This window comes from Hylobates moloch, unplaced genomic scaffold (genome assembly GCF_009828535.3).
Source record: "Hylobates moloch isolate HMO894 unplaced genomic scaffold, HMol_V3 SCAFFOLD_4, whole genome shotgun sequence".
NCBI classification, from domain to species: Eukaryota; Metazoa; Chordata; class Mammalia; order Primates; family Hylobatidae; genus Hylobates; species Hylobates moloch.
The window spans coordinates 173,887,689-173,907,061 of record NW_026652279.1 but is presented as its reverse complement, the minus strand read 5'-3'; the positions used below and the strand labels follow the sequence as shown (position 1 = coordinate 173,907,061).

Below are 19,373 nucleotides of genomic sequence, written 5' to 3'. Positions count from 1 at the left end.
CCTTCCAAGTTCTCAGTTCATCCATTATTTGGAACTGAACTTTTTTTTTTTTTTTTAGACGGGTTTCTCTCTTGTCTCCCAGGCTGGAGTGCAATGGCATGATCTTGGCTCATTGCATCCTCTGCCTCCTGGGTTCAAGCGATTTTCCTGCCTCAGCCTCCCGAGTAGCTGGGATTACAGGCACGCGCCACCACATCTGGCTAATTTTTTGTGTTTTTTGTAGAGACAGGGTTTCACCATGTTGGCCAGGCTGGTCTTGAACTCCTGACCTCAGGTGATCCACCCACCCTGGCCTCCCAAAGTGCTGGGATTACAGGCGTGAGCCACCTCACCCAGCCTGAACTTTTTGCACTACGAAGTAGTTTACGTAATTTTATTTTCACACATCACACTTGCTTTTTGGTTTTTTTTTTTTTTTTTTTTTGAGACGGAGTCTCTGTTGCCCAGGCTGGAGTGCAGTGGCGCAATCTCGGCTCAGTGCTCAGTGCAAGCTCTGCCTCCCGGGTTCACACCAGTCTCCTGCCTCAGCCTCCTGAGCAGCTGGGACCACAGGCGTGCACCACCATGCCTGGCTAATTTTTTTTTTTTTTTGTATCTTTAGTACAGACGGGGTTTCACTGTGTTAGCCAGGATGGTCTCGATCTCCTGACCTCATGATCCACCCGCCTTGGCCTCCCAAAGTGCTGGGATTACAGGCGTGAGCTACTGCGCCCGGCCCACACTTGGTTTTAAGTGGATTTGTGATTATTTCTAGAATTAAAAAATATTCGCATGTATGTCAAGAAATGACTTCAGTTAAAATATTTTTTAACCAGCCTAAGGTTGAATGTCATTGCCAGTGGCAAGGTCAGCCACGGTGTCCTTCACTTGCTGAGATATTTCAGGCACATAATTGAAGCAGTTCTTGAAGGATGCATATGGAACCCGGTCTTTTCTTGATCACTCATCTTTGGAAGTAAATTGTTTTCAGTAAGAAGGATATGAAAGGAAGAGTGACAGAACACTCGGGAGTAACCTGTGTCTGGAGGGGACAGTCATGGCAGCCGGGGGCAGGACACGATCTGGGGGCTGAGCTGCACCTGAAGCCGGAAGGTGAGCTGGGTCACCAGGCTCTTGAAAAGGCGGGCCTGGGACTCTGCCCGTCGAATGTGCCCCTGGGTGAGGCCGCTGCTAGGGGTCGGGCCAGCTATGAGTGGGAGTGGGGTCGCTGTGCAAGGTGCAGCCGTGACGCCTAGACCCTGCCTTCGAGGGCCCCACCTGTGCTGGCCGTGTGGAAGTGCCGGCAGCCAGGCAAGCCCAGCGTAGGCAATGCCCACGGGGTCAGGACAGGGAGGCTCGTCCCCACCCTGCCCAGTCCCCAGCCTGTCCTGTGCTCACTGCCCTCTGGCCGCCTGTTGTCCACATTCATCAAGGAAAAGAAAAACTCAGTTCAATGAACACTGGTCCTGGTAAAAGGAGTTCAGAGCCTGAGCGTCCTCTGACTCCCATCGGAGCCCCGCACCTTAGCTCCAGTTCCTTGGGCCAGCTCTGCCCTTCACCTGCCCTGGTGCTTTGAGCCTTTGCACTGGATCCCCCCACAGTCCGAACACAGGCTGAGGGCCCGTGGTGGGCCAGGCATCACGCAAAGTGCTCCAGGGATCACCCAAGCAGTCAGGCAATAGTGTTGGTCCCATTTGTCAGATGGGGAAGCCGAGGTTAAACAGCACATCTGGCTTTCAGAAATGATGGGTCTGTTTCCAAACCTCATTTTCATGTTTGAACCACCTGGGCCTGGAGCCCAGGACTCAGTCCTGTCCTCTTGGTGCCGCTGTTACCTGCCAGGCCCGCCCAGAACATGCCTGTGTCCCCGCCCCCTGGCATGGGCTTGTCCTCCCTGGCCCGGCCCAGTGGCAGCTGGTGGCTGTGGCCCAACGTGCCTCCTACCTGTGGGAATGCAGGCCTTGCCGTTGTCAGCCAGGGTGTACCCGCGGGCGCAGGAGCACACCACTGAGTTCTGCTCCTCGTGGCAGAACTGGTCACAGTCCCCGTTGTCCAGGCTGCAGAGCTTCCGTGTGACTGCAAAGGAGAGGCATGTTGGCTCTGGGGACAGCTGGGGAAATGGAGGCTGGGCTGGCCCAAGGGTGCCAGCTACATCCACTTGCCTGTCAGCCACAAAGCCGCCATTGGGTTGAGCAAAGGGCCAGAGCCAGGCAACAGGTACACTTGCCCCGAAGGGCAACCTCGTGGGTCACAGGGAGCTCGTGGTGCAGTGCCCGGTGGAGCCTGGCTTCCTTGGCAGATGCCAGGCTCCAGGGACCTGCCCCTCACACCTCTGGGATGGCCGGCACCCCCTGCCCCAGCAGCACTCACATTACGGTGACTCCACATCCCTCTGTGTGGGTTTTGATGAAAAAGTGATCACAGTGCAAAGATCAACATGCCTGGAATTTTAGAAAACGTTCATAACAGCCCTGGGAGCCTGAGCAGGGTTATGCCTCATAAGTTACCAAATGGTGTTCCAGGGAGGCAACTCTGGACTTGTAATGGAATGATGCATAATTGATATTCTCATCAGGGAAAATTCAAAAGTAATCCAATCTAAGAACATGGTTTAAGATGATCAATTAAGTACTTTAAAAGAAATGCAAATCTTTTTCCTTAGGGAAAATTGATCTAATAGTAGCCTAACTTTTTATTTAAAAATTAATCACCACATTAGAGAAAGCACTTAGTGATTTTTCCATGTGGAACTAATTAAATGTATAAAATTTTTATAATTGGGCAATCACAAATATTCACAAATATTGACACCTGCATCCATACACATAAATAAGAGGTGATTTAGAATCACTGCACAGGGTCACAAGGAGCAGGAATAACAAGGCAAATGCACTTGGCCCCAAGGAAAACAGAGTCCACTCTTGTTTACACATGAATGGATCACACGCTTCATCAATGTTCTACAGTCTCCCTCGGAGAAGCAGAGAAGAGACTGTGTCTCTCTCATCATGCCCCCAAACCGAGGCGTCTGGGGGACATATTGGGGCTTTTTTTTCTATTGCTATAGTGGCCAGTATAATAGAGCCCAGACTTTGTGAACCAGAAATGACTTAAGATTGTTCCATTAGGCGTTTTCACTTCTTCCCCCGCCCCACCTGCCACTCTTCAGGGGCGTCTGATCTGAAGGTATACCAAGCAGAGGAACCTACATAATTCACAGTTTTTGCCTTCGAATCCTTCTGAACACGTGCAGGTGTATTCCCCGAGGCCGTCTTTACATTCGCCCTCGTTCTGGCAAGGACTGGTCTCGCACTGGTCGCCATCTGCAAAGAGAGGATTTCGAAACCGGAGTCTGCAAGCCGTTTCTGGCATCATGGAAACAGTTTTGCTGTGCTAACCTTGGCACTGCTGTTCAGATAACTGGAAAAGGCTTCCTGTTTCTCTGTAAACAACTCCTCCTCTTTGGACTTTATTTGATCCACCCCCTTTTGTGGCCGTGTGTACGTGATGCCTTTACCTAGGTGGATCACCGGCCCAGCTTTTCGATTTTTGCCGGTGTTTTGCTGTGTGTTTACAGTCAGAGGTGACCACAGGGACCAGCTGGAAGGATGGAGGAAAGGTGAGAGCCTGATGCTCATTTCTGGGCTGGGCCTTGATGGGAGAGGAGCTTAGGGTTCCTCTTTCCGAATGATCCTGGGGCAAAATGAGAAGGCAAACACTAACGGGGGCTTCCCACTTCTTGGAGGATTTACATAATCTAATCTAGAGATAGGCCCAGTTGTCATTTTGAGAAATGTGAGTACTGTTACCAGGTAGCCATGACTGATGCCGTTTCAGATGCCGTTAAGCATTAAATCAAGGTGGTTACCTTAGTCAGGACTCTAATCTTTCAGACTCTGTTTTTTGCTTTTACCGAATACACTTGTATTTAAGAAAAGTTATCATGGAATTTGGTATCCTCAAATGAGAATGAACTGATTTAAATATATATCTCTAAATAACAAAACTAGGATTAGTATAAAATTACTCTAAAAACTCTTTTACAATACCTGTTATGGAAACACCCTGAGGGAAAAAGTCTTAAATGAGTAAAATTAGAACAAAAGCAGAAAGGAAAGTCAGGAAATATTTTCAAAATTTGAATATCCTAATGAACCCCTCTCACTTAAGGTTAAAACAGAAAAAATACTGACCTTTGTATTTATTCCAGAATTCATTCTAAAAGGAAAAAAGAGATTTAAAAATATATTAGGGAAAACAGAGACATTTTATACCAATAACAACCATAATTAAGTGACTCAAGCTGAATGGGGTATTTTCCCCAATGGAAGTCACTTTTAGGAATGATTTGTTCTAGAACTATTCAATCTAAAGAGGAAAGCTATTCAGATCTTCTGCATCTGTGAAGATGTGGCTTCAGTCATCTTAAATGAACCATCTTTGTTGAATATTGAAACTATTTTCAAGTTAATTACCTAGAAATGGGTTGCACCAAAAATGGCTTGCTCTGTTTGCTACTCCCAAGCTGGTCAGTGGATGGTTTTTAGTTGCCTAAGCTAAACATTCAGACAAGGGTCACATGATTGTCAATAGTCACAACGTTAGTTGAAAAATATTCATTGCTGATTAGCTTAAAACAGGTCATCCAGAGCCTAGATTGCACTAAAAAATGTCCATCTTACTGTTTTTTTAACTCTCTACAGTTGGTTGAATAGTGTCCTCTCTGCTAATTCAGGTCCACCTGCAGCCTCAGAATATAACCTTAATTGGAAATCGGGTCTTTGCAGATGTTAACTAAGCCAAGGCTGTAGACGAGATCATGCTGGGTCAGTGTGGGCCCTAAATAAAGGAGAACGTCCTTATAAGAGACAGAAAAAGTCACACAGAGGCACAGAGAGAAGGCCATGCAAAGATGAAAGCAGAGACAGGAGCGACGCGTCTGCAGCCCAAGGATGCCCGTGATTGCTGGGTGCTCCTGGAAGTGAGCAGAGAGCCTGGGACAGAGACTCTCTCAGACCCTCCAGAAGGAACCAACACTGCCAACACCTTAATTTCAGGCTTGTCTCCAAAGCTGCGACAATAAATCCCTGTTATTTTAAGGCGTCTGTAGTGCTTTGTTATGGTTGCCCTAGGAAGCAAATATACTATCTTTTTACTTTTTTACTTTTAAAATTCTCACACAGCAAAACCAATGTTTTGGTGTACACTTCTATGAATTTCAACACATGGAGAGACTTCTGTAGCCACCAGCATAATCAGGATGCAGTACAGGTCCACCCTTCCCCCCAGATTCCCCATGCCATCTCCCCCACCTGCCAACCCTTGGCAAACCCCGTCCCACCACTAATCTACTCTTTATCACAATGATAACAACTTATTGAGCATGTCATGTAAATGAAAGTATATATTATAGGACCTTGTGAAACTAGCTTTTCATTCAATACAAAGCCTTTGAAATTCATGCAAGTTATTGTTTTATCAATAGTTTCTTACTTGTTGTTGCTGACGACTATTATATTGTATGGCTATACCCAGCAAAAGACATTTATCTTACTTCCAGCTTTTGGCAATTAAGAATAGAGTTGCTGGCCAGGCGTGGTGCCTCACGCCTATAATCCCAGCACTTTGGGAGGCTGAGGCGGGTGGATCACTTGAGGTCAGGAGTTCGAGACCATCCTGGCCAACATGGTGAAACCCCATCTCTACTAAAAGTACAAGAATTAGCCTGGCATGGTGGCACACACCTGTAATCCCAGCTACTTGGGAGGCTGAGGCAGGAGAATCACTTGAACCTGAGAGGAGGAGGTTGTAGTGAGCCAAGATTGTGCCATTGCACTCCAGCCTGGGCAAGAGGAAGACTCTGTCTCAAAAAATAAAAACTAAAAAAAAAAAAAAAAAAAAAAAAAGACTGGAGTTGCTATAGACATTTATGTACAGGATTTTATGTGGAAACAAGTTTTCATTCCTCTAGGGTAAATGCCCAGAAATGGGATTGCTGAATCATGTGGTAACCTTATACAACTTTATAAGAAACTGCCAGATTCCTTTTCAAAGTGGCCGTGCCATTTTGCATTCCCACAAGCAGCGTATCAAAGTTCTGCTTTCTCCGTATCTTAATCAGCGCTGTTATGTGTCTGTGTTTTTTATTCTATAAGTATGTAGTCGTTCTTATTGTGGTTTTTATTTGCATTCTGTAATAGCTAATAATGTTGAGTATCTTCTCACATGTTTGTTTTCTATCCATGTATCCTCTTTGGCGAGGTGGCTGTTAAGGTCTTCTGTTTATCGTTTACCTGGGTGTTTATTTTCTTCTTCTGAGCTGTAAGATTTCTTTATATATTCTGAATATGATTCCTTTGTTGGATATGTGATTTGCAAATATTTTCTCTTAGTTTGTAGCTTCTGTTTTCATCCTCTTAACAGTGTTTATTTTTGAAGTGCAAAAGTTTTTAATTTTGATAAAGTCCAATTTATGACGTTTTTCTTTTATTAATCATTCTTTTGGTGTCATGTCTAAGAATTTTTGCCTAGCTCCATGTCATAAATTTTGCTGTATTTTCTCCTAAAAGTTTTATAGTTTTGTATTTTATGTTTGGATCTATTATCTATATTGTGTTAATTTTTGTATAATTGTGAAGTTTAGGTCGGGTTCATTTTTTTGCATATAAATATATAATTGTTCCAACACTGCTATGGTCTTAACATGCCCCCCCATACATACGTTAAAATTTAATCGACAATGTAATAGTATTAAGGGTGAGATCTTTAGGAGGTGATTAGGCCATGAAGGCTCTGCCCTTGTGAATAGGATTAATGTCCTTATAAAAGAGGCTTCACACAGTGTTTGTCCCTTCTGCCCTTCTGCCTTCTGTCAGGTGAGGATGCAGCCATGAGGCATCATCTTGGAAGCAGAGACCAGGCCCTCATCAGGCCCCATGTCTGCTGCTTTCTTGATCTTGGAGGACTTCCCGGCCTCCGTAACTGTGAGCAATAACCTTATTCTGTTTATAATTTACTCAGTCTGATCTATTTTGTTATAGAAGCACAAACAGACTGAGACTAATATCATTTGTTGAAAAAGACAATTCTTTCTTTCTTTTTTTTTGAGACAGAGTTTCGCTCTTGTTGCCCAGGCTGGAGTGCAATGGCTTGATCGCGGCTCACTGCAACCTTCGCCTCCCAGGTTCAAGTGATTGTCCTGCCTCAGCCTCCCAAGTAGCTGGGATTACAGGCACACACCACCACGCCCAGCTAATTTTTGTGTTTTTTTAGTAGAGATGGGGTTTCACCATGTTGGCCAGGCTGGTCTTGAACTCCTGACCTTAGGTGATCCACCCGCCTCGGTCTCCCAAAGTGCTGGGATTACAGGCGTGAGCCACCACGCCCGGCCGAAAATTGGTATCTTAATATGTTGAGTCTTTCAATCCATGAACACTGTATGTGTCTCTTATTTATTTAGGTCTGTTTAAATACTTTCATTGGAATTTTGTAGATTTTGGGATAAAGATCCTGTATATGTATTATTAGCTTTACATATAGGTATATAATTTTCTTTGAAGCAATTGTAAATGGCATTTAAAAAATTTTGGCTTACAACTAACTGTACATTGCTACTACATAAAAATATGATTAACATGTGTGCTGACCTTGCATTCTGTGACCTTTTTACACTCATTTGCAAATTTTAGGAGCACTGATATGGTTTGGCTTTGTCCCCACCCAAATCTCATCTTGAATTGTAGTTCCCATAATCCCCATGTGTAGTGAGAGGGACCCAGTGGGAGGTAACTGAATCATGAGGGGGGTTCCCCCATGCTGTTCTCCTGAGAGTATGTTCTCATGAGATCTGATTTTTTTTTTTTAAGAGGATTCCCCTTTTGCTTGGCTGTCATTCTTCTCCCTCCTACAGCCATGTGAAGAACGCATTTGCTTCCTTTTCTGCCATGATTGTAAGTTTACTGAGGTCTCCTTAGCCATGTAGAACTGTGAGTCAATTAAACCTTTTTTCCTTTATAAATTACCCAGTCTCGGGCAGTTCTTCACAGCAGCGTGAGAACGGACTAAAACAAGCTTTTTTCCCCTTCACATTCTTTAGGATTTTCTATATGCATGATCATGTCATCTTCAAATAGTGATAACTTTATTTCTTTTTCTTGACTTATTGAAAGCCTTCCTTAGAGCTAGGACTTCCAGTATAATGTTGAATTAGGAGTGTTGGGAATGGACATTCTTGTGTTGTTCCAGTCTCAGGGAGAACACCTTCAGTTTTCACCTTTAAGTATAATATCAACTGTAGACTCTTTGTAGATGAACTTTATTATGTTGATAAAGTTCCCTCCTATTCATATTCTGCTGATAGGTTTTTTATAAAATCATAAATGGATGTTAAATTTTGCCAAATTTGTTTGTTGCATCAATTGACATGATTTTGTGGATGTTCTTTTTTGTTTATATAGTGGATTACATAATTATTTATAAATATTGAGCCAGTCATGTACACTTGGTCATGGTGTATTATTCTTCTTTTAAAAATATATTGCCGCACCGTTTGCTAATATTTTGTTGAGGATTTTTATGTCTAGATTCATGAGAGATATTGTTACGTAGGGCGGTTTTTGTTTTCAGTATTTGTCTGTTTTTGACATCAGGGTAATGCTGGCCTAAAACAAACTGAGAAGTGTTCCCTCTTCTATGTTCTAGAAGAATTGTATAGGATTGGTGTTCTTTTTGAAATGTTTGGTAAAATCCTACCAGTGAAACCATCTGTACCTGAACATTACTTTTTCAGAAGGTTTTAAATTAAGAATTGAATTGGCAGGTATCTCTTTCATCTTGTGTATGTTTTGGTGGCTTGTGGTATTGAAGAATAGGCTCATTTCATCCAAGTTCAAATCTCATGCAAATTTATATGTGCAGAGTTGTTCAAAGTATTTTCTTATTATACTGCAGTTTCTGTAGTGATGTCCCCTCTCTTCCATTTCCAACATAGCTTCTTTTTCTTGTTTTTTTTTTTTCTGTCAATCTTGTTTGAGCTTCATCAGCTTATTAATTTTGTCTATTATTTTGTTTTAAATTTCTTTGATTTCTGCTTTTTCAATTTCCTTTTGGTTTTTTTCTTTTTTTCTAGTTTATTAAAGTGGAAGCTTACATAAACAATTTGAGACCGTCTTTCTTTTCCCATATGAGCATTTAGTGCTATAAATTTCCCTTGAAACACTGCTTTTTTAGCTGCATCCCACAGATTTTGTTACATATTCATTTTTGTTCAGCTCAAAATACTTTCTTACTTCCCTTAAAATTTTCTCTTTGACTCACAGATTATTTATACATGTGTGACTTAATTTCCAAGTACTTAGGGAAGTTTTCAGTTATTTTTCTGTTAGTAATTTTTAGTTTAATTCCATTATGGTCAGAAAACATACTTTATGTGGGTTCAATCTTTTTATTGAGGTATGTTTTAAGACACAGGATATAGTCTACCTTGAGGAACTTTCCATATGTGGAAAGAAAGTGTACTTTGCTATTGTTGAGAATCCTATAAATGTCCATTAGATTCAGGTCAAGCGATGTCTGGAAGACTGGAGGAAAAAATGATAAACTCACAGCCAGTTGTATCATATCATACATCTAATTCTAATCTTATTCCGTAATACACTGTGATTTACTTTTTGGGGTCCTCAAATAGCTGCTACATGCATATTCTATCCATGTTTTGGAGCTACGCTCCATGGGAGAGGCAGTGTGGAATGTGCTTTCTTCAGCTTATCTGGAATTGGAACTTGTTGATAACCTTTAATTCAGTCATCTCTCTCTGGAGAAGCCATTCTTAGATGATAATCTAGAAGAAATGCATGCATATGTGTTTTCCTAATAGCAATATTTAGAAATAACTTATATGGCCAAACTCTGAGAAGAGTAAATGCATCATACAATAAAATATAGCTTAGCTATAGGGTAGCTATATAGAAGTAAAGAAGAGTGTTTGAGAAATGATGCTGAGTGAAACATAAACTTGGATCAGCATTATTTACTTTTATTAAAGAAAAATTCTACCAGTGGAAAAAAATATATGTATATGTAAGAAGTATTTGAAAATATTTCCGAAAATTCTAAATTTTTTCTGTTAGAGACAAGTCATTTATTTGCTAACAAGGAATAAAAAGGAATTCTTAATTTAATTAAGAATTAGAGTAGACCTTGATCTTTTGCAGAAATGCAAAGATATCTGAGTCACACAACTTAGACAACTAAAATTTTCTAGATAGAAGTGTCAATGTTGTGCTTTCCATTGTATTAGTGGCTGCTACATTCTCTTTCTTGTCTTCAAGTTTCATGCCAGGAGGCAGAAATATTTCCTTGATGTTGTGGGAGTCTGTGAGAAACATGGTAACACATTTGATTGTCACGCTGCAACCAGCCGTGGGCGGAAGCCCATATTCCAGGGTTGTACGGAAGCTTTCATCTATGAATGTGGCCTCATCATCTTCGCTGGCCTTGCCTTGTTTGTCAACAGCTGCTGCTGTTGCTGCATGGAAACATTCAGCTATCTTCATGACAAATAGCTCAAAGTGCAGAGTGAGACCCTCTTAGAGAGATTCATCTGGTCAAAGAGCTCATTATCTGCAGGTGATAACAGATAAATGTGGGACTCATGTAAGTCACTTTCAGGAACTCCTTGACAAGTTTATCAAGGAGCCTGGATATGTTCTGAGGTAGAAGACTTTCAAAAGCTTTTGTTACATAGATATCACCAAGAATTTTTTGAGTTTCTTCAGTTCCAAAGAGGTTAGTTTCTGGCAGCATCACACCCAGCACTGTTTCAAGCTCTTCTACCACAGATTCTCCAGAAGGGTGAGGAGAAGTCAACCCATAGGTTTGGCTTTCTGAGCCATCTGGATGGTGGGTGACCTTGTAACCACCTGTGATGTACTTCATCCCTGACATGATCTTTTCTTGGATTTCAATGAGATCATGACAGTCCGCACAGACCATGTAGGGTGGCAAATCAAATACATTCTCTTATTCCTTAACCGGCACCCAATTTCATAAATCCAGTCAATGCTACTAACCAGCATCTGAAGGTAGAGTCCTGGAGCAATTCTCAAATACAAGTTAATGCCCAGCCGGTTGTGGAAAGTGATGAAAGGCTTAGCCCCTGCTACCCCAGGATGACGTTCATCATGAGGGTTTCAATGTCTACAAATCTCAACTCATCCAAAAACCTTGTCATATATGTGGTGATCTTAGGGCAGATGATACACTGCTTTCTCAGAAAGTCACTCAGGATCAAGTCCAAGTACTCAAATAATATTGGGTCTCCTTGCCTTTGAGGCTAAAGTAAGGATGGGGCAACATGTGAGCCAGGAGACAGCAGTGCAATTTTGCAGGGGCTGATGCTGAGCTCACCCTTCTTGGTGTTTCCCAGATTTTCCTGGACTCCGAGTACATCTCCCTGAGGCAGTTTATTTATTGACTTACAATTCCTTGACCTGGCCATAACTTGTAACTTCACCCTGGTCTGCAGGGGTCATTAGAAGGTTAACTTCCCCAGCTCTTTTGGCATGGATCTTCAGGGTGACATCAGTCAGGTGGTCCCAGGCTGCAGGTGGCTGCACTCCAGGATGAAGTAAGTGAGTGATGTCCACATGGAAGCTGTAGGGGTGTCTTCCCCAGTAACCTTCGGCGGTGGTCTGCACTGGGGAACCTGTAAGGGGCCTCAAAGTTTCCATTTGGGTCCACAGTCAGTGGTGTGGCTGATGGCACCAGCCACAGCTGGCCTAGCTGTTGCTCACTGGGGGCTTGACCCCCTTCTTGGCTACTTTCTTCTCTTCAGCTCATTCTTGTCAGTTGAGGATCACCGCCGCCCACTTCCACTTCGGAGCCCTGTCCTGCAGGCAACTTTCCTGAGGCCTGGGGTGAGGAAGTCGAGACCCTTCGGCCATTTCCAGGTTAGCCCGCAGCCCCGCCTCTTCGGAGGAGAGGGGGGTAGCGTCTTCCGCGCGGGGCTTCTGCGGCTGCGCAATCGCGGCTTGGTGTCAGCGCGCTCCTCCTACTGCGCAGGCGCGGTGCTGGGTTCGTCGCCCGGTGTCGATGGCGGTCTTCCCGCTGAGCAGGCACTGTGCTGGGTTCGCAGCCCGGCCTCAGTGCGTGTCCTTTTGCTGCGCAGGCGCAGTGCTGGGTTCGTGGCCTGGCGTCAGTTGTGCGCCTGCGCGCTGGCCGCTCTAGGCCGTGGCTCTCAGCGACTACGGAGGCCAAGGCAGGACGCGGGCTGCGGGCGCGGGAGGGCACGGTCTCAGCTCACTGCAACTCGGCGAGGCGCTGGCCGAGACCATGACTATTGGTTTTTAGGTTAACATTTAATTTTTAAATAGAACTTAACTCTGGCAGAAGCCCTCTGACCCTCAAGGGACTTGGGCGCATCCCTCCCCGCTGAGTCCTCGCTGGGAAGGGGCCAGCGCGGGGGCGGCACTGATGTCCCTGTGGGCAGGACTCCTCCGAGGCCTCGATTTGCTGGGCCGCGCCCCGGAAAGCCTTCGCGCACGCTGCCCCTTCCTCCAGGCCGCCCCCTGGATGGACGGAGCAGTGGGGCCAGCGAGGGCGCTGTGGCCCGAGCTCCTTCCCCACAGCCGGGCTAGCCCCAGCCCTTACCGTCTTGTCGCTGTCCTCAAAGACCTCGCGGGCCTCTTCGTATGAACAGGTCTCTTCCATGCACTCTCTTTCGAGGTTTCCTTTCTTCATCTCTTCAAGAAAGGAATTGGCCCTCGTGACCCTCGCCAGGATGTTGTTGGCCTGCTCCCTGCGGATGAACACTGGAAGGCAGGGAGGACAGAGTTAAAAGCTCTGGTCGCCCTCACCCAGGCTCCCCCTCACCCATGCTCCCTGACTGTGATGTCTGCTGCCATATCCACATCACAAAAGGCGGATCACTCTTGTAAACCAAAAATAAAATTCTAAGCCCCCAACCCACTGAGTGGACCCCTCCTCTCTGCCAAGGGAATTCCATAGGAACCCGAAAGACTAGTTGAGGCCATGAGGGGAAGCAGGTCCCACACGCCTCCTTATTTCATCCTTTGGAACTCAGGCACAGCTGACCAGCATTCACATTAAGAGACCTTAAGGCTGACCAAACAGATTCTTTGTAGCAATAAGATACCAGTTTCCAACCTGACTTCTCTAGTATAGGATCACATAACATATAGCAGGTCCTAAAATAAATGATTTTACTCCAAATTGTATTTCTTTGACATATTTTGAAATGGCCCTGCAAAGCTGTCTCAGGGAAATCCACATTCTGTAGAGAACCCCCTTACCTTTCCAGGTCTTTTTCTGAGCTGAGAGTCTAGCACCTTTTTTTTTTTTTTTTTTCTCCTTAAGATGGTGTTTTGCTCTGTCATCCAGGCTGGAGTGCAGTGGCACAATCTCAGCTCACTGCAACCTCTGCCTCCCAGGTTCAAGCCATTGTCCTGCCTCAGGTGGAGATTCTCCTGTCTCAGCCTCCCGAGTATCTGAAACTACAGGCGAGCACCACTACACTCGGCTAATTTTTGTATTTTTAGTAGAGATGGAGTTTCACCATGTTGGCCAGGCTGGTCTTGAACTCCTGACCTTAAGTGATCCACCCGCCTCAGCCTCCCAAAGTGCTGGGATTACAGGATGAGCCATGGCACCTGGCCATGAGTGTAGCCCCTTTTAAAGGTCCAAAGAGGAAACAGTTGCCATCTATTGCCTCTAAGAGTGGCCACCTGTGGGTCTTCATCTACATAACAGGAACCTTGGTCTCCACAACCTCTTATCTTAACCCAGATACTCCTTTCTATTTATTCCAGGTCTTTAGATAATAACTCTTTCAACTGATTGCCAATCAGAATTTCTTTGAAGCCACCTATGACCTGGAAGCCCCCACCTTCCCCTTTTCTGGAATGAACCAGTGTACAACTTATGCTTATTGATTGGTGTCTGCATGTAACTTCTGTCCCCCTAAAATACATAAAATCAAGCTGTGACCCAACCATCTTGGACACATGTTCTCAGGACCTTCCAAGGCTGTGTCATGGGTCATGGTCCTCACATCTGGCTCAGAATAAATCTCTTCAAATATTTTACAGAGTTTGGCTTCTTTATCAACATTTTCCTCAGGCACTTTGGGGGCTGTGGAGGGAAATGCCCATTTCCCCCCTTCCCCCCCGTTCGCTATGAGGTACAGCATGAGGCACCTGCTCTAGACCCGTGCACCCTTCTCTGGAGAAGTAGACACATCCCATCCAATCAGCTCACCAGCCTCCTCACATGCTCACGCCAGCTCAGCCTGGCCACCCAAGCCTCCTTCCTTGAATTTTCCCTCCCTAGGGTGCTTTCAGCCCACTCTGCTCTGTGCTTTGGCTCAAGCTGTGCCCCTTCAGCCTGGCCCCACTCGTCTTTAAGGTTTCTGCTCTTTGTTATGTGGGGATTGGTGATGCTGTTTCAATTACAAACTATAAAAGTACAATTTATGAAGTGCCAGGACACACATACACGCCAACTTTCAAGAAATAATATTTACTAGTATTTCCTAAAATACAGTACTTAGTACAAAGTTTTCTATTTGATTCTACTCTTTTTTTAAAAAAAAAAAATACTGAGTTGATTTCATGATTGGCAAATGAGTCTTGATCTGCTGGTTAAAATGCCCTGGATCCAAGAGTCTGTGTCCCTTGTAGAGTGTGTGTCTGTGGGCTGTGCTGTCCCCATCTCTCTGCCTGTGTCTCCTCTGTCTCTCACCCACTCCTCCTCCTGTTTTCATTTTGATAGCCTCAGTTTCTTTTCTTGGCCCTCTGTAGTCTTTTTCTGTGCTTTTTTTCCACTGAAAAATTCAATGTCTCACTACAATAAATATGACTCTTCCAATTGATCTCTCTAGCACTGACTTTTGTCCTGAGCTCCATGTTTTCAGCTCTCTATGAGAGATGCCTTCCCTCATCTCAGAACTCCAAACTCTCCATGTCCAAAATTTAAAACAAGACTGCAGAATCAAGCAATCTTGAGTTTCAAAAACATCTTAGTCACTTATTATTTATTATTGGCAGAAGGGAATTATAATATCTGCTCTTAGAGTTGTTTTAAAGATTGTATAAACTCCTAGTGTTGAGTTTGGTATACAGAAGGTGCTCAGTAAATCTTGGGTTCATTCCTACCTCCAGTTACTTTACCTTCCAAATTCCCCATTTCTTTTAGTGACACTGACATCATCCCACCAACGCTAGGCTTAGATTTATTATTTGTTGACCTTGCCCCATTGCTCTGCGCGTCTGCTCCACTCCCACACACTTGCTCTGAAATGCAGCCCACACGTGGCTCCTGCAAGTCTGCACACATGGCTCCCTGCAACCTGCAGCCTCATGTCACCTCCACTCCACAAAAGGCACTGAGGAAGCTGAGGGGCGGGGAATGCCCATCTCCCTTGGGGCCCCTGGCTGTCATGTTGGGATGACCACAGCCTCAGACAAGTTATCCAAGCCCGGCTTCGTGTTTCCCAGACTGGGACTCGCGGACCTCCTGGGCTCCAGCTGGGGTCTGAAGACCGCGTTCTGCCTTGCCCTCGGTGTTCTAACGCACCTCCATGTGAACACCTCTCTTGGTCCCTTCTCTCTTCCCCTTGGTCTCCTTCCTTGTGGCCAGATTGACATACACCTGCTTTTCTCTCTGCTGCCCTAGAGCCACAGTGACGGTTCACAGACTTGCCACAAGGATTGGTCCCCACTCAGCCGGGGCCTGACGCCCTCACTGTCTCTGGTCAATCCCTTGCGCCTCCTCTGACCTCTTAGAGGAACTCGCTGTTCTGTGATAACGGCCACAGCTCTGTTCCCCTTGGCATCTACCCCCGAGCATCCCCAGGCTGACTGACCACTAAGAATTCACCTTTCCTTTGCAGCCTTTGTCCAGTTCCTGCCTTTTCCCATCTCCCTGAAGCCTGCTCAGGTCTCCCCAGCTCATGGGGGTAGGACACTGCCTATAAGGTTGAGCTGGACTGTGTGAGGAACAGGGTACAGGTGGCAGGCACGGGGTGGAAAGGATGATGCAAGGAAGTCAAGGACCACCCAGAATCTGCCTCTAGTGGTCTTAGAACAAAGCCCACGGTCTTCCCATGGCCAGGCCTCCCAGGCTGCACCACCTTCAACTCTGCCCTCATTCATCTCTCTCTGCCACACTGGGCGCTGTGCTGACCCTGGCTAAGCCCAACACTCACACCCCAGGACTTCTGCACCAGTCACCTCCCTGTCTGGAACATTCTTTCCACAGATACCAAAGTGGCTCAGCCCCAGCGCCCCCCGAGAGACCCTCCCTGACCACACCCTCTGACGTTGCCCCCACTCGTGTCTCGTTCATCCCCTTACACTGTGCTACTTGTCTTCCAGCGCCCAACCCCTCTCTGACATTACATGCTGACAGGCTCATCCTTCCCTCCGCTGGAAAAAGACTTGGCGTGTTTGGTCAGAGCTGTATCCCTGTGCCTAGCACGGCCAGAACTTAACCAACATGTGTTGAGGGAATGAAGGAAAGACTGCGCGCCTGGCTCAGCCCTCTGGACTGAATCTGGGTGCTTCTGCTATCTGTTATGGCTGAGTCGCATCAACGCTTCAGTCAGACTGAGCAGGCTGGGCCTCGGCCACGTGGCCACACTTTCTGATGTCAGTAAAATGGGATTGGCAAAACGAAATTAAAACAAGGTTTTTAGACACTTGTCTCAAGAGATTAATGGAACACTCCAGAACTCTGGTATGGAGCACCCAGATTGGTAGACGTTTGTTGTGTGGTTTTGTTTCTTCAAAAGCCGTCGGGAGCGTTGCAATCCTCGAGCACACGGTTGTGTTTGCTGTTTTGGCAACATCAGTGAATTCCACAGTCAGCAACTGCATTTGAGCAAGTTTTACCAGCAAGCAAAATTTTCAGTCAGTAAGGTCCAAACTAATGAAGAATGGATTTAAACTTGTCGAATGTAAAGATTGAAACTGAAGCCACGTAGCTTTCATGATTGCCAGTACAACAGCGGTAGTTTAAAGGCTGGCACTGCAGGTGCTCTGCATATTCTGATTTTATTAAAATAAAAAGTTGGATTGCAGAAAACACTCACAGGTGGCAGGACAGGGCTGAATAATGTCCCTCCAAATTCATGTCTTTCCCAGAACCTCAGCACCTGACCTTAATTGGAAATAGAATTTTGTGATGTATTTAGTTAGGAAGACATTTTATGGGGGTAGGGTGAGCCCTAAATCCAATGACTGGTGTCCTTCTGAGAGAAAAGATGACAGAAAAACAGCCATGGTGAGAACCCCACGCAATGATGGAGGCAGCGATGGGAGCAATGCTCCCACAAGCCACGGGCTCCAAGGCCAGGAGACAGGCCTGGAGCAGACTCTCCCCCAGCCTCTGGAGGAACCAGCCCCGCTGACGCCTTGATTTTGAACTTCCAGCCTCCAGAGCTGTGGGAGAAACGTTTCGGTTGCTTTAAGCTACTTGGTCCATGGTCCTCTCTTATAGCAGTACCAGCAAAGCAGTGCTGAGGTCCCTCCGCCCCAGAAGAACTTCCGTGACTGCCAGGACAGCTGTGCTCATTTAAAGGCTAGACTGCAGATGCTGTGCGCATTCCGATTTTATTAAAATCAAAAGTGTGCACAGCAGGGTCCTGAGTGGGACCTTCTGGGACTTGTGTTCAGCCCCACCCACCCCACAGTGCAGCTGCCGAGGCCTCTGAGGCAGAGTAGGGGAGGGAGACGGCCTGGCCCTGGCTCTCCGGGGCTGGCCATGTCCGCCCCAGGGACACCACAGGCCATGATCATGGGCCAGGCCCGCGTCACACAGCTAAGGGTGTCATGACCCTGTGGACCCAGAGGTCCGCGAAGTGGGCGCCTGCATTTCCCTTTGGCAGGAAGGGAAGCTGGCGCTCCCCCAGGACCCCGCATAACTCCCCTGGTTTCCTCCTGTGGGTCTGGGTGGGCTCCTGGCCTGTCCTCTCATCCCCACCCTCCGCTTCTTCCCAGGAAGAGGAGTCCTGCCAACTTCCATTCCCAATAAGCCAGAGCAGCTTCCAGAGCCTCGGGTTGGGCTTAGGGCCTCAGGAGCCCAGAGCATTCTGGCTGCAGAATTTTCTACCAATTCACTGAAGCATCTCTCTGTTTGCAGAGTGGCTTTGCTGTAGATGACGATGGCATGGGTCCTTCCAGGGCCTTGTTCTACCCACACTGATCTCATCCCACCACAAGCATCACAGTGGGCTCCTGCACAGGGCAGTGTGGCCTGAGGGGCAGGAAGAAGGCTGGGCGAGATGGAGCCACACAGTACCCCATGAAGAGGGGAGTCCCATTCCATGTGGGAGATAGGAAGATGTGGCTCAGGGGACAGAGGCTGGGGAGGGCAGGGGGCTGAGGGTGGGATGGAGAAGACCTCCGTGTGATGTGACTGGCGCTCCAAGCCACCAGGCGGAGGGGCCGTTTAGGTCAGTGATGCACTGAGGATCCACTCAGCCTTCCCAGGGGTCTCCCCTTTCCACCCCACGAGGGTCTCCCCTTGCTCCGTCTCTCCCTCACACACTCTCTGCCCAGGCCTGGGTCCCCTTGGTGGCCCTGCTTGTCTACTTTGTCCAGGATGCAAACAAGTCTAGGGTCCCTGTCTCTCGTGTCCCCACCAGAGGGGCCTCCTCTTCCTCCGCTGCCCCCAGCCTTGCCTGGCTTCTGTCCTTTCTGGGCCTCTGCTTTTGGACAGGCCTGGGGGTCCTGGACAGCCCTGCTGCCCCCACTGTCCAGCTGTGCATCAGGCAGCCCCTTCCCAGGCGGAGCCAGTCTGAGGGTGGTGGTGCTGGCTCGGCTCAGCCTCCTCCTCCTTGGGAGCTCCTCTGCTGTGCCCCTCGTCCTGTGCCTCCTTGTGGTGGCAGACGGCCAACTGTCCTGTCTCTGCCTGCCCCCACCCCTCCCTCTGTCTCTGTCTTTGCCTCTTGGCCTCCCATCTCACTGTGTCTCCGTTTCTCCCTCCCTCTCCCTTTCTCTCTCTGACTCTGTCCTTGTGTTTTTGTCTCTGTGACCTCTGATCTGCCCATCTGACTCTCGGCCACAGGGAGCCACAGCTGGCCTTGAGGATGCCCTTGGCTGGAAAGGCCAAGCCCAGCCATCTGAGGCCAGCCTCTGACAGCGGCCAAGGACCCGCGGTCCAGGCTGTGGAGATGAGAGGGTTTCCCCAACTGCCGCCCCACCCCGCTCCCCAGGGCTGCTTTTGGGTCTGAAGGGCAAGGGGCACTTACGACTTTCCCCGGGCAGCAGGAGGCCAGCCAGGGAGGCACTGAGCAGGACGAGGTGCAGTAGGTGCCCCATGGCGTGGCCGAGTACCGTGTCCCTGTCCTCACTGGGACAGGCTGCTGGAGCAAAGTC

At 47.0% G+C, this 19,373-nt stretch overlaps 1 protein-coding gene across 1 annotated transcript in view; it reads right to left on the bottom strand.

Annotated features, from left to right (window-relative positions):
- F10 (coagulation factor X) overlaps nt 1-19,373 on the bottom strand; it is a 26,630-nt gene extending 7,257 nt beyond the window's left edge. The window contains exons 1-5 of the mRNA XM_032151394.2: nt 19,247-19,373; nt 12,628-12,788; nt 4,173-4,197; nt 3,189-3,302; nt 1,924-2,055 (exon numbers count right to left, since the gene is read on the bottom strand). Coding sequence (XP_032007285.1) covers nt 1,924-2,055; nt 3,189-3,302; nt 4,173-4,197; nt 12,628-12,788; nt 19,247-19,316 — 502 coding nt within the window. The 5' untranslated portion in view covers nt 19,317-19,373. The remainder of the gene's footprint in view (nt 1-1,923; nt 2,056-3,188; nt 3,303-4,172; nt 4,198-12,627; nt 12,789-19,246) is intronic.